The 27,275-nt window shown below is 44.5% G+C and overlaps 1 protein-coding gene across 4 annotated transcripts in view; it reads left to right on the forward strand.

Annotated features, from left to right (window-relative positions):
- tet3 (tet methylcytosine dioxygenase 3) overlaps window positions 1-27,275 on the forward strand; it is a 50,315-nt gene that overhangs the window by 7,525 nt on the left and 15,515 nt on the right. The window contains exons 1-3 of one of the 4 annotated variants that reach the window (XM_080892890.1): window positions 2,180-7,599; window positions 8,379-8,438; window positions 23,795-26,729. In XM_080892890.1, coding sequence (XP_080749016.1) covers window positions 23,843-26,729 — 2,887 coding nt within the window. In that variant the 5' untranslated portion in view covers window positions 2,180-7,599; window positions 8,379-8,438; window positions 23,795-23,842. Of the gene's footprint in view, window positions 1-2,179; window positions 7,600-8,378; window positions 8,439-18,909; window positions 19,290-23,794; window positions 26,730-27,275 lie in introns of those variants that run through there. The other 3 variants (XM_080892888.1, XM_080892891.1, XM_080892889.1) reach the window with 3 other exon arrangements.

Raw genomic sequence — 27,275 nt, forward strand, 5'->3', positions numbered from 1 at the left:
ATATCTGAGCATAGCATCATGGTCAGATACGATCTTACTACAGGCAGACAACAAAGTCATGATCATCCCACAATTCCAGCAGAACAGCTGAGCTAAAGCTTAGCTGAGATCCTTATGCATTCTACTAGAAAATATTACATAGGGTGCACAATTTAATTTAGCTGACCTCCTGTTACTGTGCACTGTGGAAAAGTCATACTACAAAAGTGTCTCATACCATCCACATCCTTGCTAACAATGAACTTTACCATGTATGTTAAACTGACAGAGAATTAACTTTGGTTGAGAAGTTTATCTATTTGTCTTTTAGGGCAATAGAAGTCTATATGTGCCATTTCTCTAAATTCTCTCACACTTATTGTTCACTAATTTACTCTGCCTGTATTTTCTGAGCCACACTAGTGACTGAAAACATGCATATATTGATCTGTGCTTTGGTCAGTCCATTTTGGTCCAGACTGATGGATTTCAGCAGCCAGTGGATGGATTGTTAAGTTTTTAGTGCGCACTTATTAGGTCATATAAGTACTGTTTCAATGTTGAATTAAACATCACTATTTGAAACCTGTTAATACAAGTTCAAGTAGTGAGATCAGTCTGTGTAAACGTAATCCCTGGCAGCTAAAAGCTCAGACTTCAGACAGTTTTTCTGCTTACTGGAGCACCACCTCCATGCTGCTCCACTACAGTTGCACATACAGTTGTGGTCATGATTTTGCATACATACACTTTGCATGCACTCATCATGGTAACTAATGTCTTGGTATTTTTTTTTAATGATTTCTTTCAACTGTTCTTTCTCCAGGGTGGAATCATTATACAGCACACATCTTTACTGACCTTAAATAATAAAAATTGGGCACACAAGTTTGGATTTATTTGGGATTTTTTCTAATCCACACAGGACATACAAGCTTACCCTTATGGAAAAGAAATAGTAAAAACATATATGATTTACTCATGAAAGTGGCCACTTTCTCATTACTTTCATATATTTTTTTTTAGTAAGTATAGAAAACATACAAGTTTCATTATAAAATTTTTCAAGGGATCTTATATCTGTTTTCACTCTTGTATGCTTTTCATACAAGTTTCATACAAGACAGATAAAAACTTTATAAGATTTATATATATCTTTTCCATATGGGTAAATATATAAATTTAATGTTTCTGGCATAATTCTGGCTGTATATTTGACCTCTTTTCCTTGAAGAACTGCTAGGGTTCCTTTAAATTGTTTGGTTTCCTTGCACAGACTTAACTTTTTAGAACAAAACACAAATTTTTCAGTTGTGTTGAGGTTGGGGCTTTAGGAAGGGGTTCCACAAGCTTAATTTTAGCATGTTTTAATGTGTGTTTGGGATGATTGTCCCATGACGTTCAAGTATGTTCAACTTTCAGCCATCCAGCTGTGCATTTGAGGCAAAGTATTTGGAGATAGTCCTCCTTCTTTATTATTCCAACCACTTTGTGCAGTACCACTGGCAGAAAAATAGCGGCTGAGCATGATGCTACCACCACCATACCTGACGTTGGTACGGTGTTCTTAGTTTTGAAAGCTTTACTTTTACTCCTCTAAACATTAGTGTTGTCATTATGATCTTTGCCTCATCTGACCCTAAAACCTTTCTCCAGAAGGCGTTTGGCGTTTGGCAAATTTGCAGGTGTCCACATGGGCAATGTGGACACCTGCAAATTTTAGTTAAGCCTTGAAGATGTAGATTTTGGAGCATTGCCTTCTTTCTTGGTCAGCTTCCTCTCAGTCCATGATGAATGTAAAACTCGCTTCACTATGAACAGTCTTGAGTTAATGGCAGGCTTGTGCCTTGATTAATGTTTCCTGGGTTGTTGATAAACATCCTTACTAGTTTCCTGTCAGAGTGACAGTTTGGGTCTTCTTTCAGACCTTGGCAAAGTGACAGGTTCACTGATCCATGTCTTTAGCCAGTAGTGTAGTTCAAAAAATACTTTTGTGCACCCACAAAATTCAAGATAGAGTAAATAAATAAAATCAATAAATTCTTGTCTTTCTTTAAATCATTAAAAATGTATGCTGGACATTTTCCACCCTGGAAAATGAACAGTTTAGAAATCATTAAAAGCCACAAAAATCTTGATGTTGTGGTGTAATCATTTGCATATTTCTTTCCTAGTCACTGCATTGTAAAACTGTGACTTTCCCTCTAAAGATCAGCGTGTCGGCATTAGCATTGCAACTCAAAGCTCAGCCTAACAGAGCTGCTAGAAGGACTAGACTCGTTAAAAAATGCATGTGTGTAAAACTGGAACCAGATCTTATTGATCGTGGGGGTATGCATTATTGAAAGTGTCAAATGTCAGCGAGTAAACAAAGTGTATATGTAGCATGAATTAGGAGGTACTACCAGTTTATGTTTACATTTTTCAGTACTTTTAGCTACTCCTTTATTTCTGCATGTTGGCACAGATTTGCTACCAGATGCCATTCCTGGCATAATCCTCCCATTATCCAGGATTGGGACCAGTACAAGGGTTACACTAGGTGGTGACCAGAGATGGGCAGTAACGCGTTCTGTAATCTGATTACTTTTTTCAAGTAACGAGTAAAGTAATGGATTACTATTGCAAAAACGGTAATTAGATTACCGTTACTTTCCCGTAGTAACGCTGCGTTACTGCGTTACTAAAACCGTGATTTTTTTGCGAGAATGTCTCACGACTAGGGATGGGTACCGGTGTCCGGTGCCATGATGGCACCGGTTCTGACATAAACGGTAGTAACCAGACCGAAAAGCAGCGCACATTTCGGTGCTTTATTTCGGTGCTTTTTTTTCCTGAGCTGTGATACACTTCTAACCAATCATTTTACGTTTCCGAGGATAGTAGGCGGGCCCAGGTACGTACGTTCTTTTAGAGCAGAGCTACAGATTAAAAATGCCCAAGGCAAAGCGGTCAAAAGTCTGGCTGTACTTCACAGCAAAATATGCAAACTCAGCAGCCTGCAACAAGTGCTTTAAGCTGATACTGTGATACTGTCAAAGGAGGTAACTCCTCAAATCCGATGAAACACCTGGCGACGCATAGCGTTTTTTTAAAAGCCGAGAAATGCACCGTATTTGATAGCTTGCTGCGAGACCTCACACCGAGCGCATCTATTGCGGGTGTGGTGCCAGTTATCGGACCTGGAGCAACATCCCCCAAAAACCCGAAGAATAGAGTCCTGGCCCCTAGCCCTGCCAGCGTAGCAGAAATGATGACGGATGATGATGGCAGCAGCAGCCGTTCTTCTCTGCGTGAGTAGCTTAATGTTGTTCGTGTGTAATTTACGTTGAGAAGGCTAACCACGTTATTACATTAATGCATATAAGGTGAACTAGCAAACATCATCATAGCTACATGCGGCTGTCTTCTTGTTTGATGGCAGATACTCCCTTCACCCTGGCCAAAAAGGCTAAAATGACCAAAGAAAAAGAGGGAAACAGCTGAACATGAGAGGTTTTTGGACCAATTTTGTGTTCTCCATTCTTTAAGCACCGGTTTGAGCACCGGCACCGTTTCAAAAGTACAGATTTGGCACCGGTATCGGATAAAACCTAAACGATACCCATCCCTACTCACGACAGTGACGTAAGCGAGTGTGCCGTTAGTGACAACAGCTGTGTGCAGATCAACAATGGATCACATATCGATTGTGGGAGAGAGTATGAGCGTGCAGCGTTTAAAGCGTGGAAGTACTGACCTTACTTTGAGTTTGATTCCATAAAAAGTGACAAAAACATTAGCGTCCATCGTGCGTGGGAAGAAAACTTCTTTTTACAGCGAAAAAAACCCCCCTAAACTTCCAAGCAAGCACCGAGTGCGCAACGACGTAATGGGAAATTCACAGAGAAACTCGCGGATTCTTCAACTGACCGCGGCACACCTGCACCAGGGTAAACCTCCGCCTACTGCAGTCCTGCTTTACAGGTGAAAATAGAGCAACAGGACCGCTAGTCTTTGATGTGATTTATTTTCTGCTGTGTTTTACTTGCATCTATTTGAAAGAGTGAGTGTAAACACAAAAAATATTTTATTTTATTTTATGTGCTGGAATGTGTAGAAAATAGGTTTAAATGTTAAACTAATTTATTCAAGTCAGAGAATGTTGCATATAATTAAACTTTTGCTTGATGCATAAAGTTAAAAGATTCAAACTGATAAAACAAGTTAAAAAAAGAGACTTTTCCATTTGATTACATTTTGTATGATGGATTATGTAGAAAAAGTAGAATTGGGCTGAAAGATCTATCGCTTTATCACCTGCTCAGGTTGTAAATCGTGTTTTTAAAAAGTAACTAAGTAACTAAGTAATTAATTACTTTTGAAAATAAATAATCAGTAAAGTAATGGGATTACTTTTGGGGGGAAGTAATCAGTAATTAGTTACTGATTACTTCTTTCAAGTAACTTGACCAACACTGGTGGTGACCCCTTGACACTAAAGATACACTAGCTTGTGACCCTGTGTGTAAGGATAATGTGTTGACTGCTACATAGAAGAGCCACAGTTATATGGTTTATATTTCTTCATTTTTCGCCAAGACAGCAACACGGCAAGGGCCAAGATTCCATGTAGCCTTCAAAGCTATAAGGATATGCAGTGTTTTCCACAGATTCATTCAAAAATGATCTCTTCTGGAGGCTCAGAAGATGTGCAAAAGATGTGGCCATCCATTCATCATTCATTCGTCAGTATCCCTCCCCCGCAGTCCCTCTATCTCTGCCCTCTATCCTCTGTATGGATGCAGCAGCTGAGTTCCTGACTGGCTGCAAACCGCATCCTTCATTCTCTCCCGCGAAACTGCAGCTCACTGTTGCATGTGGATAATGTGCTTTAAAGGCTTTCTTTCCCTTTTAAACCCCTCGAGACAGGTGACTGTTATTGTTCATGTGAATGAAGTAGAGGATTAGGGTTCATAGAAGGATGTGGAGCATACAGAGCTGGGGTGGCTAGCCCAATCAATGCTATTAATTAGACTTTGTCTAATTGCAGGCCAGCTCTGCCCTCCACCTGCAACCTCGTGAAATTTAGACAACACACAACCAGAGGAGCTTTAATGAGCCTCTCTGTGGTCTGTCTGTGAAATAAGTGTGTTTGTGTGAGTTGGTCCAAGTCTGGGAAGACTCTAATTGCAGGTGGCAGCGAGAGGCAGGACCTGTGTGAATGAAGCAAAGTTAAATGAAGGCATGTATAGTTTGGGATTATGGCACTGTCTGGGGCTGTGATTATGCTCTGTCAGCGACTACCAGGTGTCTGCTGGAGGATGGTAAAAAAGACTAAAGGGGGGAGGAAGGTTTGGTGTTTGGAGAGATGTGGTGGATTATCTTCTTCCTCTTCATTGTTTAAGGAAACATCCATCCAATTCAGTCAAAGCTTGGCACCATATAGCAGAGGATGAACTTCTTTACAGCTCTGCTAATATTTCTACTTTTACTATAATCAATGCTTTTGCTTTGTTCTCTATAGGCGTTTTCTTTATTCCAACCCACAGAAACAGATTCCATCATCTACTATCTGTCTCACCACGCTTACTCGTATTCCTGCCTTTACTAATACACCTTGTGCTACCTACTGCTGGCTAAAGTGCGTCTCCTATGCTGGCCTACCTGTAACGAAGCAAATTAAAGCCAAGCAGCCACTCGCGCTGTCCAGCTTGCGACCAACACCACTCTGCTCTGACATAAACACACACATTCATCCACACACGTGGCCCCCCATCTGACGTAAGCAGAGGGGATTTCCCGTGCCATACGAGTGCGCAAACACTACAAAATGCTGTGTCACCGTGTGGCTGCCTCGCCTCGCCTCGCCTCGCCTCGCCGCGCCGCCCTTCAGCTCCCTCTCTGCCTTTTTCTCTCGACTCTCCCTCCATCTCTGCCCACCTCTTGCTGTCTGTCCATTTTCACCAGGCTGCCTGAACATTCGCTCGCTTTGTCGCGTCTTTGCAGAGTTTTCTAATCCATCAGCTGCCTTTTTTCTTTCCCCCTCACTTTCTCATATCATTGCCTATTTGCAGAAATACATCGCTGCCCTCTTCTTCTTTTTAATCGTTGCTTAACTTCCCGTTTCATATAAAGTTGATTGGTGAAAGTGCATTCTGGTTGCGGTATCCGATCGCTGATTTAGACCGAACAGTTCCCACACACGCACTCTCCGATCCTGTTGGTTTTCGGAGATGATGTTCAGGACTCGTGCTGATGTCGAGTTTAAAAAGATCCAATCCAGAGATGATCTTTCATACTCAGAATATAAACATTATGAGCGCAGGCCTTCGAAATATGCTCGGCGTGTCTTTTACACAGAGACCGTAAAAAGGAAACGCAAGTTCCTGGCAGCCCTTTAAGCTCATGTTTGCATGCGAACACAGTTGCAGGTGATGATTTGCGATGCTGTTACAGGAGCGCACAACAGCATCGCTTTTAACAACAGCACTTCTCTTGCTTTGAGTCAGCACACTGGGCTTTGCTGTGTAATTTTGCCCATCAGAGCGGGGGTGTCTGCTGTCTCCGAGAGTGTTTGTGTGTGTGAGAGTGTGTGTGGGTGCATGCATGCGTGCACTGTGCAGTCCAGTCCACTTATTGCAGGCAGCCCTGACACAGATGGTGCTCGGCAATACCACATACCAGAGGCATTGTTTAGGGAAGGCCAGTTTCAGGAGATAATTGACAGGCATAGAGAGGACCCATCCCCCCCACATCACACACACACACACACACACACACACACACACACACACACACCTCCCGCCCACCTTCACTTTGTTTCTTTATGTCGGCCATTCTTATATGGTGCTGCACACACACAAACACACACATGAAAATGGAGACCCTTTCTTTTTTTTTGACCTGCTCTTATTTTTTCTCTCTCACTCCGATCTCTCCCCTCTCTCCCTCTCTCACCACCCTCACATGCTCTCCTTCGGTTTCACCCTAGCAGCAGCCCAGCCGGGCCTCTGATTGGTGGACGTGCTGCCTTTGTGTGCTATCTCTAGTGTGACGTCTCTCCGGCGAGCTGTGTATATGTGTGTGTGTGCATTTATCACGAGTGTATATGTTTGTATAGAAATAGAGAGGGGGGAGGGGGTGGTCGAGGGGACATTCACAGAAAGAGAAGAGAGAGAGAGAAATATCAGCAGGAAGGAAAGAGCGATAGCGATCGTTTAGAAAAAAAAATCCCTCTTGTATGTGTGTGTATGTGTGTATGCATATGAACGTGTGTGTGTGCGGTAGACCTATTGGCATACGAGCAGGAGCGAGAGAGAGAGGGAGGGAGGACGGGGGTAGAGCAAGAGAATAAGTGAGAGAGAACGTGCGTACGAGGGCTCATGTAAAGCCAGAATAAAAACACAAGATGGCTTCCTGAATGGGCTGCTGCAACACAGACGGGAGAGAGAGAGACCGAGAGACCGAGAAAGAGGAGTGGAGCGATAGAGAACGAGAGAAAGAGAGAGAGAAGAAAGAGAGCGAGAGAGAGAGATAGGGCTGAAGGAGAGAGAGAGAGAGAGGGAGCCGGAGTCTTCTGATGGGGATTCGGCCAGCGGACGGAGGAGTACAAACCGAGGCAGCTCAGAGGCTTGGAGGGTAAATATTCATCACTCCAGACTATTTTAGGATTGATAGGTGGGTGGGTGGGGGCGTGGAGTGGTGTGGTGGGGGTGGTGGGGATTTGGGGTGGGGGTGGGGGTGGGGTGGGGGGGTATCGGAGGTTGGCGGGACTCAACTCGAGACACAACACACAATTTAACATTGGGGTCGCGTAGACAAGAAGGTTTTTTCTTTGAGGGGGGGGGGGGGGGGGGTTGCTATTGTTTTCCATTAATAATAAAGATCAGCCCTGCTTTGATCTACCATTTCCATCTATTCCATGCCTCTCTCACTTAACCCGTCCACTTTGGATTCTTTCCCCCTAAGATTAAAGGGGGGGGGGGGGGGGGGTATGCTGACATCAGATGATCAGACATATATATATTAGAAAGGTTGCACCAAGTCGGGATACAGACATTACATAATTCTATAACTGAAATCGAATCTATTTTGCGTCTCTCATTCGCTGTCCCGGCAGCAGAGGGAAGTGCCGGCTCACTGTTTGAGCAGAAATCAAAGAAAACAGATTTGCGCTTTTTGATGGTCGCTGAGGTTGACAGGAATGGGATGAAGAGACTGCGGATGGCAGAGCCCGTGTGCCGTTGTGCAAAGCTGTAAAGGTGGCACATTAATGCTCAATGATGAGTCTTTTTGAACAGGCCCTTGTCGCATTATTCTATTGATTCTTATTCTTCCCCTCCCTCCCTCCCTCTCTCTCTCTCTCTCTCTCTCTCTCTCTGCCCCCCCAATCCCTGTTCTGTTGAATGACTGTAAAGGTGGAATATTTGGACGACAACGGTCAAGGCTGCTTGGGAAGCCCAGAACTGGCAGCTGAGGTAAGAGATGACACTTGATGGGTGGGTTTGAAATAGTGTTTGTGCCCATGTCTGTCGTCTGCGTCTATGCATAATCTCTGCCCGTTTGCTGCTGTTGGATGAGGTGTTAATGTCATGGTTAGTCAGCCCAGTGATCACTTCCTCTTCTCAGTCGGTCTGTATCTGTTTGCCTGTTCTTTAAAAAACAACAACAACAAAAAACTTGATTACGCATGTGTGTAAGAATTGCTTTAACCAGTGTAACTGTTACACAGCTGTGACTGTCCTCGCTCTGTCGCTGGTATGTCATACGCTCCTCTCCCCGGTGGATGCCGCGTTATCCCTCGTATCATCTCTAAGTGGAATATAGTTGTGCCAGATCCCTGGTCTCGTCTTCACACCCGGTCTTTGCCGCCTGGGAACTGACTCTGTTTAATACAGTTGCTCCGAGTTTATGTCTGAGGCGCGCCAAGTTAAAGCGCCCTTACTGATGAAGTGGCAGCATCCTCAGTTTAAAGCGTCCCACGCTGCCCGCTGATTGGTGCCAGAGCAAGGCATGTGTAGATACAAGAGGCCCTGGAAAGGAGGAGGGGAGGAGGAGGAGGAGGAGGAGGAACTCTGCACGTTGGCTCATGAGCTGGGGAGGCCGTCCTGCTTCTCCTAGGTTCTGGAGTCAAATGAGGTAAAGGGAGTAAAAGTTAGTGGGTCACGCATGCGTATACGTAGTTGATTGTCGGGCGTAGTAACCTGTGGCGTGTCGCTGCTGAGTGCTGCTGTTGCCTCAGCTCGCCGGTCCGGGGCACACTCGTCTGTTTATGTGGAAAGGCATGTGGACGGGCGGCGTGCGAAGTTTCATAAAGGAATTTACTGAACATCAAACAATTGTCTGAGTTCTAAGAATCTTGTGAAGTCCTCTCCCAAAAGGGGAAAAAAACAGCTTTGATCTGACTTCTGTCACGTGCACCGAGAGCGACCTGAAATCCTAGATGAGCGAAATAGATTCACCTCCACATCTGCAGTGATATATGTCAGTGAGTTTCAAATGTCATAAATAGGGTTAGCATGGTTCTATGGTCTACTTTATCTTACCTCTAAGCTGCTTTAATCCCAATCCATATGTGGGCAAGCTCTTTATCTGCAAGGTATATACGACCATCTGGTTTAAAGGGGGAATATAATCTTTTTTGTGTTTAACAAGTTTCTCTGCCTTTATAGTTGTCCTGAGCTCCTGTTTGCAGAGGGTCATGGTTGCCGTGCGGATCCTGGGTGGAGTGTTTATCTCGACCAAGATCTGTTTCCTTGTCAAACATTTCCCTGGTCGCACACAGGCAAACACAGTCTACACCCAACAGACCGAGGGCACCATTTTAGAAAACTAAAATAAGCAGTTACAGAGTATCATTAGGCATGTACAGCCCCAAGAACATTAAACAAAATGGTTTAAAGTGAGTTTGAAAGCAAGTTTGTTTTTCTGCTGCTCAGGAAGCAAAGCTGAATTGAGAGGTGTACCACAGTGGGTTACAGACAGACAGACTGCGCTCGTGTGATTTCTTTCTTTTCTTTTTCTTTTTTTTTTCCACGCCTATGCACAGGATTTCCTCTTTATGCACGAGGTGAACTTCACACAGGTGGGAAACGAGTCAGAGACAGAGTAGAAACCCTGACGCTGCTGTGTACGTGATGGCACATGGAATGTTTATTAATCACTCGTCGAGCTTTGGAATCCCCGGCCTCATCGGCAAAGGGTTAATACTGACCTAGTTTCCGTGGCAACACTGAATGTCTGATGACATCATTGCTTTAATTTTAGCTGGCGTTCGGCGTCCAAAGTTGGTCACGTGACCAGCTAGCCGGCACCACATGTGCGTATTGTGTGTGTGTTTGTGTAGTAAGTGGTTTGGTGTATAGTACAAACTCAGGAAGTGGAGGGTTTGACATCACCTCTTCCATTCAGTGTTAGCTTTCGATGTATTTACTGTTCTGTGAGGTTTCCACTCAGTCAGTAAAGAAGTGCAGCTAATGGTTTATTCAAATTTGTGTAAACTGTGACTGTGAAGAATTCCCGTAGTTGGTAGACTGGCCTACTTTGAACAGATCTTTCTTGTTGATGCTTTATTTTGGGCATTTGTTATGTTATGTAACAATATTAGTTTTTTTTTCCAAGAAATGAAAGATGCATCTTTACTTCCTGAAAATACAAACTGTATTATGGGAAGTAAAGACTATTTAAACAAAACTACCAAATGGGTTAATAATAACATAGCTTCTGCAATCAAATGCATGTTATTGTAAAACAAGCCACTCCTTCTTTCTTTGTGTTTTGCCAGACTTTGTAGTATTTTTTTTTTTAAAGCGGTCTTTAAAAATGCAATAGTTCTCCAGAATTTCAGAAAGGGTTTGTTTGGACAGAGGCTGCTTTTTCACTTATTTTTTCAGCATAGAAAAGGTTGAACCAGTATTATATCTAGTTAGAAAGAGCAAATTTTAAATTGTTTGTAGGCGGTTTGTTACAAGCAGCCTGTCACAATATGACCCAATTTGTTCACATTTTGTGAGTTGAATCTATAAAAAATGTCGAGGATAGCACAGTTTGACAGGGAAAAAATAGTATTTTTGTACCAATAGCAGATTCCCAAGAGCCATCAGCCAAAGGCAAGGAAAAAAATCCAGCAAAGACCTGATACAAGACCTGAGAGATGCATCTAGTCCTGAAATATCTTGTAAAATAATAAATCCAACTTTTTCACACCGTCAATATGGATACAGGAGGTCAGGAGAAAGGTACAGCAGTGAGCGTCTACTATATCTGTAAAACACGTTAGAGGCTCTGTCATGGTTTGAGGCTGCATTTCAGTCAGCAGTGTTAGGGATCTTGTCAAAATTGATCATAATATGAACACAGAAAAGTACGTTTTATTTTTAATCCACCATGCAATACTCTCTGCAGACAATTACAATGATCCCAAACACACAAAAGCATACCTGGATAGAAAGACACATAATGGAAGTAGAACACAAAAAGTAGAAACATCCATAAAAGTGATGTGAATGTCATTCAAGAAACCTGGAGAACTATTCCTGAAGACTACTTAAAGAAATGATAAGAAAGCTAGAAGCAAGAAAGAATAAAGATGGCCATACCAAATATTGACTGTTAAGCTTTTAACAACCTCAGTTTTAGGGAACTTTTGAGATGGATACCTCATGAGTAAAACCTCTTTCTGAATGTTCTGAATTAGACAGCGAGCTTGAAGCAAGTTTTCATCAAAACAAGCTGGACACATAGCACTGTGCAGCACATAGACTGTCTACAAAAAGACAGATAAATAATTACCCAGTGTACCCGCATAATCACTTGACACACCTCTGGTCTTACACTGAGGACAGCCTGCTTCAGAAGTCACTTTAGATTAGGGCTGGACCATATCATACCGTTCACGGTAATACGGTATAATGTTGGGCAACGATAAGAAAATGAAATATCGTGATAGAATATGGGTAAAACGTGCATGTGCAGTGCCTTTGTTTTCATACGTACATGGTGGAAAAAGCATGACGGCGACGGAGAACGAGAAGGGAGAAAGCGGACCGTTGAATGAAACAGATGAACCAGAATTGGTTTGTAAAAATGCTGCAACTTCAGTGGTGTGCAACTGGTTTAGCTTTCGTCCGTCAGATACACAACAAAACACTATTTTCGGTAGCGCATGCTAGCGGGCCGTCGTTATTACCGTGTTGTTTGGAAAATACGGCACACTTAAAATCAATCCTTTGATTTTTCTGAAAATCGACAGTGCCCCTTATAATCCCGTGTGCCTTATGTACAAATTCTGGTTGTGTTTACTGACCTCGAAACTATTTTATGTACACGGCGCTCGAAAATCTGTCAAATGTTTTAGTACGACTTTGCTAAGCTACGAAGCCGCACCGCTTGATGGATTGTCGGATCATTACGGCTATCGTAGGCAGGAGCCTCGCGGAGTGATACATACTGTGCTTCAACATAATATTACCGTATTGTGTGTGTATAACCTCTTTTTAAGTTTTGTGGATATTATACATGGTTATGCTGAATATATGTCGGCCAGTTTCCACTGGAAATGCCTTTTGGTTAAACTGTCAGCAAGAAATTTGCACTGTTAAATTTTATATAATTCTAATGCACATAAAAAACAGCTGCTTGTTTAAGTGAAAATCATTGATGGGTTTTTTTTTTGTTTTGTTTTTTTTTGCACTAATAAAGTTGTGGAGTTTTAAAGTGTTTTGTCTAGTGTCAATTATATCGTCAGTTATATTGTTATCGCAAATTTTCAAATGTATATCGTGATAAATATTTTTGGTCATATCGCCCTGCTCTACTTTAGATGCACTGGTTGAAAAGTAAATGTTCGCCGAGATTGTAAAAGAAAAAGCACTCCCAGGATTTCAAAACATCACATCTCATAGGTCCTTGTGGAATTTGATGTGACATTTTAATTTATACAGTCACCAATAATTGCCTCACTTGTATGCAGTCATTAAGGACTTGCAAAACCCTGAACTATTGTCATGTTTCATTTCTAATTAATGACAATTAGCAGACATTTCTTTCGGCACTGCCTCGCTGGGCTGCTTTGGGTTTCTGTTACTAGTGACCAAACCTGGCGGGGGCCTGGTTTGGTATCCTGCGAGCGCGATGAGTTGCGGTCGGTGGCATCGTTGGTGGTGTCTGATGTTAGAGCGAGGTCGTCAGCCGCACCGTGCCGCAGTTAATAAAAAATGAATGGAGGGAGAAGGGCAGGAGTCATCAGCTGTTGCTTGAGCTCGAACTCTCGCCTCTCTGGCGGCTGCTCTGCTGCTCCCACTGGGCATCCAGTTTAAACAATCCTGAATCCCACTGCTGCCAGACGCTGCCAGGTTTTATGTAATACAGCCCAACAGCTGTGGGAGTTTTCATGCCATAGTATCAAAACACACACACGAAAAAGGACGATATTAAAGAACAAAGTCTATAACTGGAAGCATACAAGAAAAGCACCGCATCTTATCAGTTTCCAGTAGTTATCTGTTATGAGCCCAGCTTTCACTGGAATGATTAAAAATGCACGCTGAACCTTCACATGTGTGTTGATGTAGACCATCAGCAAACACAGTGAAGGCTTCCTTGTTTTGCCACGGTCGAGCACTGGCCCTTTAAGTCTGGCTACGCCTGACTTGAACATATGGGAAGCTAATCTTAGCCCGAGTCCTGAGAGAGAGACAAGGCTGGCAACCAGCCACCGTGCAGGGGCTGAGGCAGGTTTCTGTTGCTTTATGTCTTTCTCGCTCTCGAGTCTTAAAAATTAATATTGCAACCCAAAAGTCATTACCAAGCCTCTCAGTCAGTGTTTCACCTGTCAGAACACACTCTGCCCATCTTTACTGCTGCGTTCTGTTAACGATTACATCACTGTCCAAACAAATCTGACCACTCAGCTCTTTTTCAGCACTTGGCATACAAAAGGCGAGCAGGTAGCGGCACGCAGTGTTCTTTCACAGGTTCAAACCGTTCTGAACTCACTTGTTTTTCATTCATTTCCCTTCACCCTGTTTGTCTCAGGTCCAAAAACTTTCTGATAACACATTCTGTTCTGCTCATTGATCCTGCTGTTGTTCAAATCCTGAAGCACAAAGAGCTGTCTCTTAAAAACAGCCCCCCCTTCCCCTTCCTCTTCTTTTTGTGGCTCCACCCTGCTTAACAGCCTCTTACCCGGCACCACCTTTCCCATTTTTTTCCTCCTCTCCTCCTTCGCAAGCCACTCCTCCATTTCTCTTTGTGAGGAATAGCGAGGGGTGGGGTTTGACGGGGGATAGGCGGGTAGGCCTTCCCCCAGCTGGGCAATCCGTGCTGACTTACACGTGCCAAATGTCAGGAGGTATGACTCAGACTTGATATACACTACGCTGTGGTGCAATCTACACCTAAACATACCCTGAACTTAACACCGTCCTGGCTGAGTGGGGGTTTGGCACGAGTGTGTTTGGACACCAAGCTGAAACAAAGAGAGAAAAACGGCCAAACAGACAGGTGCACAGATGAAATTAGGTGATGCCTGAAAATGAACAATAGGTAAAGAGTCTTGTTGCTCAAGTTACAGTTACAGATGCAGTTACACTTACTCAAACAGGCAGTTTTCTCATTACTGTTTTTATGTGTTTTTCAGAAAACCAGTTATGACTAAAATAAAACCTAAACCCACACGCTCACGCACACACATGCACACACACACACACACACACACACACACACACACACGCACACACGCATTTTGTAGATTGTATTGTAAAAAATGACTAAACTATACGGAAAATAGTGTAGTGTTCTGAATCATAAGAGAAGCATTAGAATATACATACAGGACTTATTATGCAAATAAAAGTTCACATAAATTCTCCATATGTTGCTGTATCTGTTCTCTGTCTCTAGATAGAAAGGATACAGAACACATTTAAAAGTCTCCCCTCCAAAATATGTTATGATTACGACCTTGGTGCTAAATATAATGTGCCCTATGGTCTCTGGCCCCTCCCCACCAATAAACCCAGTGACCCTCAGTGGACTGTGTGCATACTAGTGTGTACTCTGTGTGTGTGTGTGTGTGTGTGTGTGTGTGTGTGTGTGTGTGTGTGTGTGTGTGTGTGTGTGTGTGTGTGGAGAGAGTGGAGAGAGCTCATTAAAGCATGCCTCTGCATTTGTTGACAGTTGGTGTGCATGCACTGGAGCGTCTGCGTGCATGTGAGCAGTTTGGAGGGGGGGCAGGAAGTGAAAGATAAAGAGATGTGGAGCAAAAAAAAAAGAGAAAGGGAAGGAGGGGGGTGCACACAGTGTGTCAGATCCGATGACCTTGATGCCATTAGAATGCGGGACAATGTGTGCTGGGGATGGGGGCGCACAGAGGTGGATAGAGGAAATGGAATCAGCTGACAGGAAGTGATGTTAGGAGAGGCAAAGGACCCTTGTGTCATGCTCCTGTGAGTTTGGTCACTGCTGGAAACAAATGTTTTTTTAAAGCACGTCTAACAGTGAAATCGCAAGAATTCAACTCCCGGACTGCCTGAAAAGCAAACATTTTGTTCTCTGTCGGTATGCTTCATTCACGTACACCTCCCACTAGCGAGGTGCTGGCAAAAAAAAAAGCAAATTGAAAAGCTTGTTTCACTGTTTGAGGGTTCTGTGTCAGGACTTCGTTGAAAAGAAGAGGATGACTCAAGCTTTACTCATAAGCGAGCACACACACTGCTGCGGATGGACTTTTGTTGTCAGTCATCCCTCCTACAACCTAGACCTTTCCTCCGTGCTGCTGAGAAAAAGAGCGAGAGCCTGAGAATTGAGAGGGGGAGAGAGATGAGGGCGTGCAGTAACTCATCTTGGATGATAAATGTGACTACACCGTGAAATGAAGTGATCGATGAGGAGTCTTTGTTACCTCTCCTGTGTGTCTCTCAATGCCGAATTACAGGTTTACCGTAAGTGCGATTTCATTTTCACTTAAATGTCAAGCTGCGTGGATTGTTGTTGTCATTTCAAATATCAGGTAACCTCGATGACTCAAAAGTTTGCTAAAGGCACGACTGCCCTGCACTTCTAACGTTCTCTTTCACCGCGCTACAGTTGTGCTCACGAGGTGACTTCACACCAGCTCTGTTGAACAAACCTGAATGGCAGCATTGGAATCCACGAAACGCACGCCAGCATCTTAAAGCGACAACGCGCTTTTCTGCCATTGCTGCCTCGCTTCGGTAGATTTCTATTCCTTTTGTCAGAGATGGCCAGTCCGATGGTGGTGAAGAAATTTTGAGCAATGTCTTATGTGAAATGACACCGATGTAAGCTGATATGAGTCATCAAAGAAGACGTGCTTGAATCAAGAGCACTCTTACTGTAAATTACTCGTGCCTTCTGACATGGAGCAAACTGTGTCAGCTTACATGCTGTATTTACAGTGTGGGCACATCATGTGTCGGAAACAGCTGAATCCCTTCCCTCATGTTGGTGTTTTGGTCAAACAGCGTTTCTTTGTTTTACTCAGCTGTGGACAGTGACAGAGTCAGGCAGAGTTCATGTTTATTAAGTTCTCTTTCATCCTCTTTGCCTCGCTCTCCAAATTTTGGATATAAACTATGGAAGTGCTAACTTCACATAAGATGGGACTGTTTAAGGAGCCTGTTGTGTTCAGGAGATGTCTAAAATGAGGAAGTGTGCGTACAGAACAGATTCAGGGGTTAAGCCAAATGCTGAGCGAGAAACGCTGTGTCACTACAGTCGGGGGAGTGAGCGAGTGAACACCAGCCAGCCGGGTGAATAAAAAGAGCGTGCTTTCTGAGCTTCAGTTTTTTTGGTGTGGTTTTGGTGATGGTGGGCATGTGCTTGGGATGACACGCGCCCACCCAGTGGTGGAGGCAAGCGTCCTGGTGGGAGACACTGATGACGATGACGGTGACGGTACAGCTACGTCACCGCCACATGTGTTTCCTACCTCTCTCGCTCACTATACTCTCCCTTCCCACTCATTGGCCCTCCCTGGTCACGTGACCTTAATGCTCTACTTCTCCTTCCCCTTCCTTTTTAGACGGCTCGGGCTGTGTTTCTCTTTGGGATTGACGCTCATCTGTGTGTGTACATATGAAATTGTGCGGCAACAACGAGACAGACAGTGTGTGCAATTTTATAGCGCCAGAGAGCGAGCGCGTGAGAAAAGTGTTGGAACGGTAATGCAATAAGCTATGCTGGATGGAGGCAAAAAGCTCGGGAAACAAAAAAGTAGAGACGAATTGAGAAAGAGAGAGAGAGAGAGAGACAGGCAAAGGCAGATTGAAGATGCCAGAGAAAATGAGAGACCAGGAGAGACAGGGAAAGCCAAAGGAAGTGAAGCAGGGAAGGGCTACAGAAGTTAATCCAGCCACAGTGCAGTGTAGCTCACACATGCTCAGTAATATAAGAGAAAAACACTACGCAGGAGCTGACAGCGATCTGCATGAGGGAGACGGCCATAATACCCAACCTCCTCCTCCTCTTCCTGGTTAAATCTTCTCCAAAACTCCAGCAATGTAGGAGCGAAGAGAGGACCGCAGAGCCGGTCACCCAGAGGCGATGACGGCGTTCATAATGATAATGCCAGTGACAGCAAGGAAAGGCGACAATGGTGAGGAATGGGAGAACGTTGTCACACGCTGGCGGACGGGTAGGACAGAAGCCATCGATGAACTGTGATTAGTCGGCTCCTCGCGGTCTTCATTCGGCAGCAACCTCCTGACCCTTTTTCTGTTTGTGCCACTCTCGTACCTCTGGTTACAGAATCAGTATCACACGAACAGCTGATCAACTCTGCACGTTTCAACAGTGTACTCCACAGATTTCCCTCTTCCTATCTCCACTCTGTTCCTCTTGCTCACCGATGTTGAAGAGTCGTGCCCCTCTCACTCTCCATTGCCCAATTCAGCCGCCTTGCTGCTTTACTCCTGAGCATATAGGTCTTCTTTCGTTTGCTTCCCGACATCTGCAGGAGTGAGTTGACATCATAGAGTGTTGGTGATTTCTTTTAAACCAAGTGACCCTGAGCTTCCTGCAGTCGGAAGCCTTCTACTTTGCGTTTGCGTCCTTTGGATCTTGGATTAAAGGGCCGGCAACAGCGCCAGCAATCCTCTCCCTCTCTTGCGAGAGCATCCTAGAGGATCTGTTATCAGTCACAGGTGTAGGTCTGAAGCTTTTCCTGTCACACGAGGAACAGGGAAGCGATGTGAATGCGGACAGGAATGAAAATGGAGATGGAACAACCATCATCGGTGGTTTCTCCTTCGGCCCGCGGTGGAGCCCAATCTAGATGGAGCAAAAATGTCCGCGAGGAAAAAAAACGGATGTCGTTTACAAAAGGCATAAACAAGGAGTGTAATGATGCTTTTCTCTGCTCCCTTTTCTCTCTTTCTTTTTTTCCCTGTGTTGATGCCATTGCGCGATGAGATTGCGTTTTCGTTTGCAAGCCGCTGGTTTGCCTCTGCGGTCGAAAGCAGAGAAGCTCTGTCACACTCAGAATTGCCAGTATGGGGCTTATGGCGATAAACAAAACACACACACAGACAGAGATAGAGCCTTATATATAACATAATCTAATGCAGCAGAGCACATAATGTGGAATGGGTGTGGATAGAGACCGAGAGGGGTTTTCTCACTGGTAAGGAGCTCTGCTGCACTGTGCTGTTTCCAAGGCTGCTGCTGCTGCTGCTAGCAACTATCCCCCCACCGCTCTCTGTGTTTCTGCTCACTGCGCACTCCTCCATTCCATTCGTACGTGCCCGCTGTGGCTTAGATAATGGCCTCTCGCTCTAAACACACACTGAAAAGCGCGAGAGAGAGAGAGGGGAGAGGAGATGGAGGGAGAGGCTGCGCGAGAGGGAGGGCAATGGAAGGAGGGAAAGAGAGAGGGGAGGAGGAGGAGGGGAGGTGAAGGTGGGGGCTGCGAGGAGAAGCCGACTGCATCTGTAGTGAAGAGAAAGAAAGAGGATATTGAAAAAGGGAAGGGAGGAGCAGACAGAGATAATGAGAAAGGAAAAAGCAGAGAACAGAAAGCGCTGGTCATAAGAATAGGCAAGAGAATGAGAAACGTGTGCGGTGTGCTGGGGGGAGGTGTGCGCTGTGCGTGCGGCTGGCCGTGTGTGAGTGCATTTATGTGTGTGTCACCGCGCCGCCCGGGCTGGGAGAAATAGAAAAAAAAAAAAAACGAGGAATACAACCCCCCAACAAGGCCAGATCGCTCGTGGACTGCTGCTGCACCGGCGAGCAATTCTCATGCTACTCTCTGTTTCCTCTTCTGCTCCCCACTCTTCGACCGGCAGCCCCGTCTGGACGTCTAGGACGACGTAAGTACGCGTTTGCTGTGTCCTAGAGGCTCTCAGCCAGCTTCATATTGTCAGGGTCTCTGCTTAATGTTCGGCACGACAGCAAAAAGGGGAAGGGGAGGGGGTGGGAGAAGAGGGAGGAGGATAAGAGGGAGGATGAGTTGGTGTTGGATTTAGGTTCAGCTGTCTACTCACAGGCTCTCGCCACTGCCGCCGCCACCTCTACTATCCTCACATATTCTGTCTCCTCCCTCCAGTGTCAGGGTTAAAGAGCACTCTCACAAACAAAACTGCACAGGCTTGTCTCGTTTAAAGGGCTCCCAGACTCAAGTGTCTGGTCTACCAGGTTCTACAAGGTCTAAGCCAGTTGGGCTGGTTGGTGTTTTTGGATACACTTTGTGCCGTTTTTGTGTGTCAAGTCTGCACAAGTGTGTTTGTGTGCGACACAGAGAGAATACAACAGGCTATGTCGTAGTGTAAATATTTGCAAAAGCACGTGGTTTGTGCAGTTTGGGCAGCCGGGTAGGTGTGAAGCGGTGCAGGTGTCAGCACAACATTTCACAATTTGGACTGGTTTTAGATCGACTAAGTTTTGTCAAAAGAGCCTTTAATGTGTGTGTGTGTGTGTGTGTGTGTGTGTGTGTGTGTGTGTGTGTGTGTGTGTGTGTGCGGTGGAGGAGGGTTTGGGTTTGTTTGGCGTCAAAGCTCAGCGAAGTCCATTTGTTCCGGGTGTTCAGCTTCGAACCCCTCTGACCTTTCTTTTGCTGCGTTTTGTGTGCACAACTGTGAAAAAAGGAGGAAAAGAGAGTGTCAGTGTGTGACTGTGCGTGATTGTGGGTTCGTAGGTTATGCAGTCTTGCAGTCGCTCTGTTTCAACACACTGCAGTTTTCATAACTGCACGCAGCTACCTCCACCCCCCCTTCCTCTTTCCCATCTGATGCTACTGATAGTAAAAACATGGGGCCTCTCACGTATTGCATGCCGGCTGTTCGCTGCACCCTCCTCTAAAACTCTCCGGTTTCCAAACCAGCTTCACCTCTCACCCATAACACCAGCAACCCCCCCTGGGAGTCCCCTGCTAGACACCCAGTACAGAAAGTGAATTCAGAAGGCTTACAGAATGTCCAGTAATTAGCCACTTCAAAGGCTCATTTCAATAATATTCAAATGATGGGGAAGCTGGACATCAGGCTCACTTCTGCTACCGCACACTAATGGAGCTACAAACTGAAGCCCTTTTCTTTCTTTCTTTTCTTCTGGTGGGGATGATCTAATACTGAGTGATTCAGATCTACATACATTATATATTTAAAAGTGTATGCATAAAACAAATAACGTCTTCCTCTGCAACATGATCTTCAAGCATCTTCTAGTTTTTTGGGCTCTTTAAACTGAACACAACTGCACAAAGCATGCAGCAGGTGCGAATTGAAGCATCTCAACTATTTACTGTAATACAGCCTGCAGACTTCCCTCTGTGTTGCTAGCACATCTAATGTAGTCATATAGTGCCACTGTTTCACTCTCCTGTGAACCTCTGAGCAAGTTCAAATGCAACAACATGAACTCTGTCAATGATTTCTGAAGCTGCCCTTGGATTATCTTTGTTTGCTTTTCTTCTCTGATGGATTCATTATAATATAATCTACAAGGAACCAACCTGAAGACTGAATGGCTTGTACACTCACTGGTTTTATTTGCAAACCACATCTGGACTTAATGTATTAAGATCACTGAGATTTAGACAAATTTAACAACATAACTTTTGAAAGATCGACACCACTTTACATTTTGTTCCATTGTTCAAGCAGACTAAAATAAAAAGTTTGAAAATGTATTTCAAGATGACCAGGTTGGCATTTTGACTTGGAGGAAAAGAGATAATAGTATAGAGCTGCAATCTCCGAAAAAAGGAAGTCAAACTATGAAAAGCCTCACAGCCTACAGTCATTTTAGATATGGAGAAACCAGAAATCAGAAATGAAAACTAGTGAATCAAATTCCTGAACTGCTACACTAATGTTTGAAAAGCACATGGTTTATAGCACAAGCCACTGTCACTACATATATATACATGCTCAGTGATCACGTTTCAACAATGTGGAAACACTGAAAGCTTAAAATGAGTAATCATCACACAAAATGTCCCTAAAAATGGCTTGCTTTGACTTGAGATGGATGTCATAGTAACTAATGACGCAGAAACAATAAAGCACAGATTTAAAACTGCAGCAGTGTTTTAATTGTCCTGTATGAGTCGACCCTCTGTACTGTATCAAGCTGAGAGGGGCAGTCACTTGGGATTCTGGACAGTTTTGTGTCAGAGAAAGCAAAGACTCATGGGACTGTTAATGTTATTGAATTAAAAAAGTGCTATCATCGGTCAATTTCTGTGCAGTGTTATGTGCAATATGTGTCCATTAGTAATGCGCTTTTACTGTATAAATGATAACTTAAGCTATCCTCCTATAGCTGTGGGGTGCTTGATGCTTGGGAGTGTCTGTAAATTATTGAATTAAACTAGTGAATTTGCTTTTTCAACCACTTCCCATGCAAGCCCAGCATCAAATCAACTGTGAAACCTGACTTGGGAAGTATTGTGCCTGCTGAATCTACTGCGTGATCAAGCCAAAAGACCACATGATAACAATCTATAATCTGAATCGTAGAACTAATCAATAATCACATGATTAATGTTGCATGTGGTCACTCAGATGGAAAACCTCTTACTTTAAGTGAAGGCTTAAAGTCTGACTCACCAATGTATGAGTTGTTTTTTTGCAGCCTGTTTTCATGAGACCTCTTTGCATCACATTTAAACACAACAGGCAGACTTCACTTTTTGATGTGCAGGGTTTCTGTTGTGAAGTGTGTCTTTTAACACAAATCACATTCTTTTCCTAAATGTTAACAAGGACTTTTGTTACACTTATCCAATAAGTGGAAGCAAAGATGAAAAGAGAGCGCAACGAAACGAATTAAAGGGACAACAAAGCAGCACACAGTATGAAAGATTCAAATAAGATGCAAAACATGGTCTCCTGATATTCCTGTTCCTGTACATCTCTAGGTGTAGGACATAGGACTGCCACCAAAAGATATAACCAGCCACTGGTGTCCCACATAACAGTGTTGCTTAAATCACAAAAACAGAAAGGTTTTTGGTCTTATTTTATACTGAAAATTCTGGTTCAGAAGTGGTGACATGGAAGCAGATTGTTTTCAGTTTGCTTCTGCTTTCACTATTTGACCTTCCCCAACTTCCTAAAAATAGAATGGGTCTTTAAATAAGCATTAATCATATGATACATAATCTGCTGGGGGGTTATATCCAGTATGTATTCAAACTAAACACCAGTGCATACATACAGGGGTTAAAACCCTCTGTGTTGGTGTCATGACAAAATAACTGTATTGTTCAATCATGAGGCTGTGTTAAAATGTCCCTTCACTCTTGAACAAAGGACACCAGTATTTTGTAAATCCACACTTGGTCAGCAGTTCTCTCAGATAAATCTCATGACTGTACTTTCAACATCCATAGCAGTTTGATCTTTGCTCAGCTTGATTTATATCTACTGATGAGTAGCTGTTAGACAGGAGATTATCTTTAGATATTCAGGCCAATTTGGGTTTACCATTTAAGGTCTTGTTTCAGAGGAAATGAATTTTGGTCTTGTAAAAAATGAGTCTACAAACCCAGTAAACAGAGCTGTGCTGCTCACATCCAGACACTTAGTATATAAAAGAACTGAAGACATTTCTTGATTCTATACACTTTGGTAAAATGGCATAGGCCATAATGAATCCACTTCTTCACTATCCGATTTGATTTATTATTTTATAATTTACATTTAGAAATTATAAACATTTACACGTTCTAATCAAGTAATTGTGTTTCTGAAAAGCTACATTAAGCATTTGACTTGTTTCCCTTATTGGTTTCTTGAGATAAGAGTAAAATGCTGATAAGTCCTCAGTGTTTTTTTTTTTTTTAATATTTCCAGTAATAAATTATGAAAACAGAGTCCAAGGATGTGGATTTGTACTGCATTTTCTTTTCTCTGTGCTTCCCACATCTGGCTCACAATGTCTCCTAACACCACTGCCTGCTTTGTATAGCCCAGCGGATCTCAAGTAGAACGTCCATTTATAAACAACTGTGGAATTTTGTCACGTGACCTGTGACTTACCAGTTGTAAAATAAGCCCACTGAATATGAGAAGAGTTTACACCAGCCTTACTGGTGTGACCCGGAGAAACTTTATGCTATGCATGTGTGAGAGGTGGGTGGCAAACTCTGGATAAGAGCTGGAAAGAAGGGAATGGAGTCCTGGATTACTGGGTTGATACTCATCCAAGGAATGCTGTAATAGTAACTACTGAATGCCATGAGTACATTTAGTATAGCATAATCTAGTTTAGCACAATTACTATTTTAAAGCCATACCTAATGTGTACGATGTGCATCTGAATCCATTGTTTTTCACATCCTCATTACCTGTGCTCTGTGTTTGTCTTTTAGACTGTTCACAAAGTTACTTCAGTGGATGGCCCCAGAAGTGGAGGCCAGATGGAAATTGGGTCACATGACCGCCTCCAGGAAGGCGCGCTGAGCCTGGAACTGGCCAATGGGGTGAATCAGTACCCTAATGATGGTGAGCCATCTATAGAAACAGAGCAGCAGTGTGCAGAAAGCGTGCTGCCAAGGCAGTGCTGGGTGCCTGGACATGGCAAGGTCAGCGACACCCAACAACAGCAAACGTGTGGTGCAACCCCTGCTGAACCTGTACACCATGCAGACATGGAGGATGCTCACAATCTGGTGGCTTTTTCTGCTATTGCTGGCTCACTGCCTCATTCTTCCTCCTCTTCCTGCCACCTCTTGCAGGCTACTACAGCCTATTTGTATGAGAAGTTTACCCAGGAAACAGGCGCTGGGAAGGCTCAAGCTAGAATCTCTGCAGGGGCTCCTGAGGGTAGCTGCCCACCTTCAGAAGACCTGGAGACCTTACAGAAAGCACTGAGCCAAGCAAAACATGGACACAAGCCTCCCAATTGCGACTGTGATGGGCCTGACTGTCCAGACTACCTTGAATGGCTGGAAAAGAAGATAAAATTAGCAACCAATGAGGATCAAGGCTCCCACAAACTGGTTGATACTCCCTCACATTTACAACCTCACATAGAGCAACCCCATTTGCTGCATCACTCTCAGACCTACCAACAAGTAAATGGTGGCCACCATCTGTCTATTTCATGCTCCCAGCAGCAACAGGAAAGCCAAGGCACTCACCCAGATCAAGTGCCCTGCTCCAAACCACCGATTCCTTGCTCGCCACAGGTGCTCTCCATAGCCAAGGAGAAGAACATCAGTCTTCAGACAGCCATCGCCATAGATGCTCTGACACAGTTATCTGGTACTAGCCCACAAACTGCCTCTTCCCCAGGTCAAACCCCCTACACAAATAACCTCCATCACCATCAACACAACCAAAACACCGCATCTCAGCCTCTTAATGGCATTGGCATGATCCCATCCTCTTCTGGCACCTACTCATCTTCTTCACGCTCTCAGTCTGTCCCTCCAGGACTACAAACTAGCCAGCAGGCCCTAGAGTCATGTGAGCACCACAGACCCCAATCCCAGGGCCATCCGCCCCATGTTACCCCTGTCCAGTCCTCTACCTCTCCCTTCCCGTGTCAGGGAAAACCACCAGGCTTCAACCCGAATCCCCTGCAGTGGCAGCAAGCCTCAGGCACAGGATCTGAACACAGAAATCCATGGATGTGTGTGAAGTCTGAGCCTCAGTCTCACCTTGCCACTGCACCTCATAGTAGCTCAGACCCCATGTCAGAGCTCAAACAGCTGCTTGGTGACACCAGTAGCAAGTTTAGCAAAATTCCTTTTAAGCTTCCAGCTTCGCAACAACTTAGCTTGAACCAGAATGGGACTGTCCAGGCCCAGGATAACCCGGCATTGGTCAGGATAAAACAAGAGTCAGACTCTGCTGACCACTATCATCACCCTGCCTCCATGGGACATTATGGTATGGCTAATGGTCAGCACCAGGGTCAGCACTACCCTGGCACTCCCCTCTCTCCTGGCCAAGCAGCCATTAGCCACTCCACTCAGGCAGCTCTACAACAGCACCTTCACTACAAGAGGAATCTTTTCTCAAACCACCCCTCTGGCTTTGGAGGCGTTGGCCCACGTGGGCCTCTGGCTTGCCAAAATTTGAAAAAATGGTGGCCACAGATGGATGCAGAGGCCCTGTCACATCTGGCCATCAAACAGGAACCCAAGAGGAAAAAAATCAGCCAAGGATCTCCTGGTCTTAAAGCTATGACTGAGACGTTTTTGGGTCCTCCCCTTCCCAAACCCAAACAGATAATCATCAAGAAGCCCAAACAGAAAGCCTCCATGCCAACCTTTCTGCCTCAGACTCAGATCACCACACAGAAACCACCAGTCCACATGATGGACAGATCCGCACCCCTGGCCAAACTGCAACTAGGTCCACTCGACCAACTGCCCCTCCACAGTAACTTCACTCAGGCTGCTGCTGCTGCAGGCCTCCCTGCCCCAGCCCAATCTCAGGTATCCATTTTCAATTCCTCAATGACACCCACTTCCACTGTTTCTGTTCCATCAGAAAACACTCCAGACCAGCTGGGCCCTCTACTCCCACCTGTGGGCCTTGCAGCTCACAATAAGTCAGAAGAGATGGGCAGCCTGGCCTCCAGTAATACCAGCACCATGACACCTATGACCTCCACATCCTCACCCAGCACCTCAAATGTACCAAGCGTCTTTAACTTGGACCCGAAGTACGAAGAGTTGATCCGCCAGTTTGAGGCTGAATTTGGGGACTCAGTTCCAGACGTATCTGCCAGTCAGCCCGTGGAGGAGACTGCTACAGCCCCAAAGTCAGGGAATGAATCCCTGAGTAGTCCTCAGGACCTCAGTCCTGCATCATCATCCACCTCCCAGCCACTTCCCTTAATTTCCACAAGTCAACCCACCCCCACACCTCATCGAGATCATCAGATGGGAATGAGCAAAGATGAGTCCAGGACCCAAAGTGAGGCATCCTTGAGCCAGGCATCTACAGAACGGCCTATTGAGATGCAGCACAGGGAGTCTGTTCAAGTTCCTCTGAAACAGGAAGATATAGTGGAGAGGCAGCAGCAGTCCAGAGTGGTGCAGGATACTTTTAGCATGCCAGCTTCTCCGCTGTCAAAACGAATGAAAATTGAATCCTCGGGTGATATAACAGTATTGTCCACCACCTGCTTTTCTGAGGAGGACACACCAACTAAGGAAGGTGTGCCCTCTTCACCATCTCTCAAAGGCTTCTTGGACTCTCCTTTACGCTATCTTGACACACCCACTAAGAGCTTGCTAAGTACTCCTTCCAAGGATCTTCAGGCAGAGTTTCCCACCTGCACCTGTGTGGGTAAGTTTTTGCATCTCAGCCTCTGCTTATGGTCACACAGCTTACTTTCCATCCACAAAGTGCATTTCAGACACAAATTAGAAATAGTCTAACAATAATCAGTCTTCTGAAAACATTACTTATTAATCTCTGACTAGAGATCAATTTGAGTCTTTGTCAATTTGAGCACATTTCGTTATCTTTGGAAATGTTTTATTCCTCCACTAAAATAATCAGCCTATTATGTGGCCATTGTAAGCATTTCACTTTGCTTATTGATGTAAACAGATTGACTTTTAGATTTTTTCACCCCATTCCCACCCCAGTTCTTTCTGGTTTTCTGGTTGGTTGCAGCTAAGAAAGAATGTGCAAGTTGCCAGGGTGCGTGGTAGTGACCATCTAGACTGTGACAGTGAGGGCCAATAAAGGCAACATGCAGGAACAATAGCAGTGGTGGCAGAAGGACTCTTTTGTGTGGGTTTGGGTCTTGCAAGCAAGCAGAACAGAGCCTTTGTTAGACAGAATGGAGTTCAGTCCCATAGTTTGGGTAGCACCCTGTTTAGGGAA

Source organism: Rhamphochromis sp. 'chilingali', assembly GCF_963969265.1.
Source record: "Rhamphochromis sp. 'chilingali' genome assembly, chromosome: 10".
NCBI classification, from domain to species: domain Eukaryota; kingdom Metazoa; phylum Chordata; class Actinopteri; order Cichliformes; family Cichlidae; genus Rhamphochromis; species Rhamphochromis sp. 'chilingali'.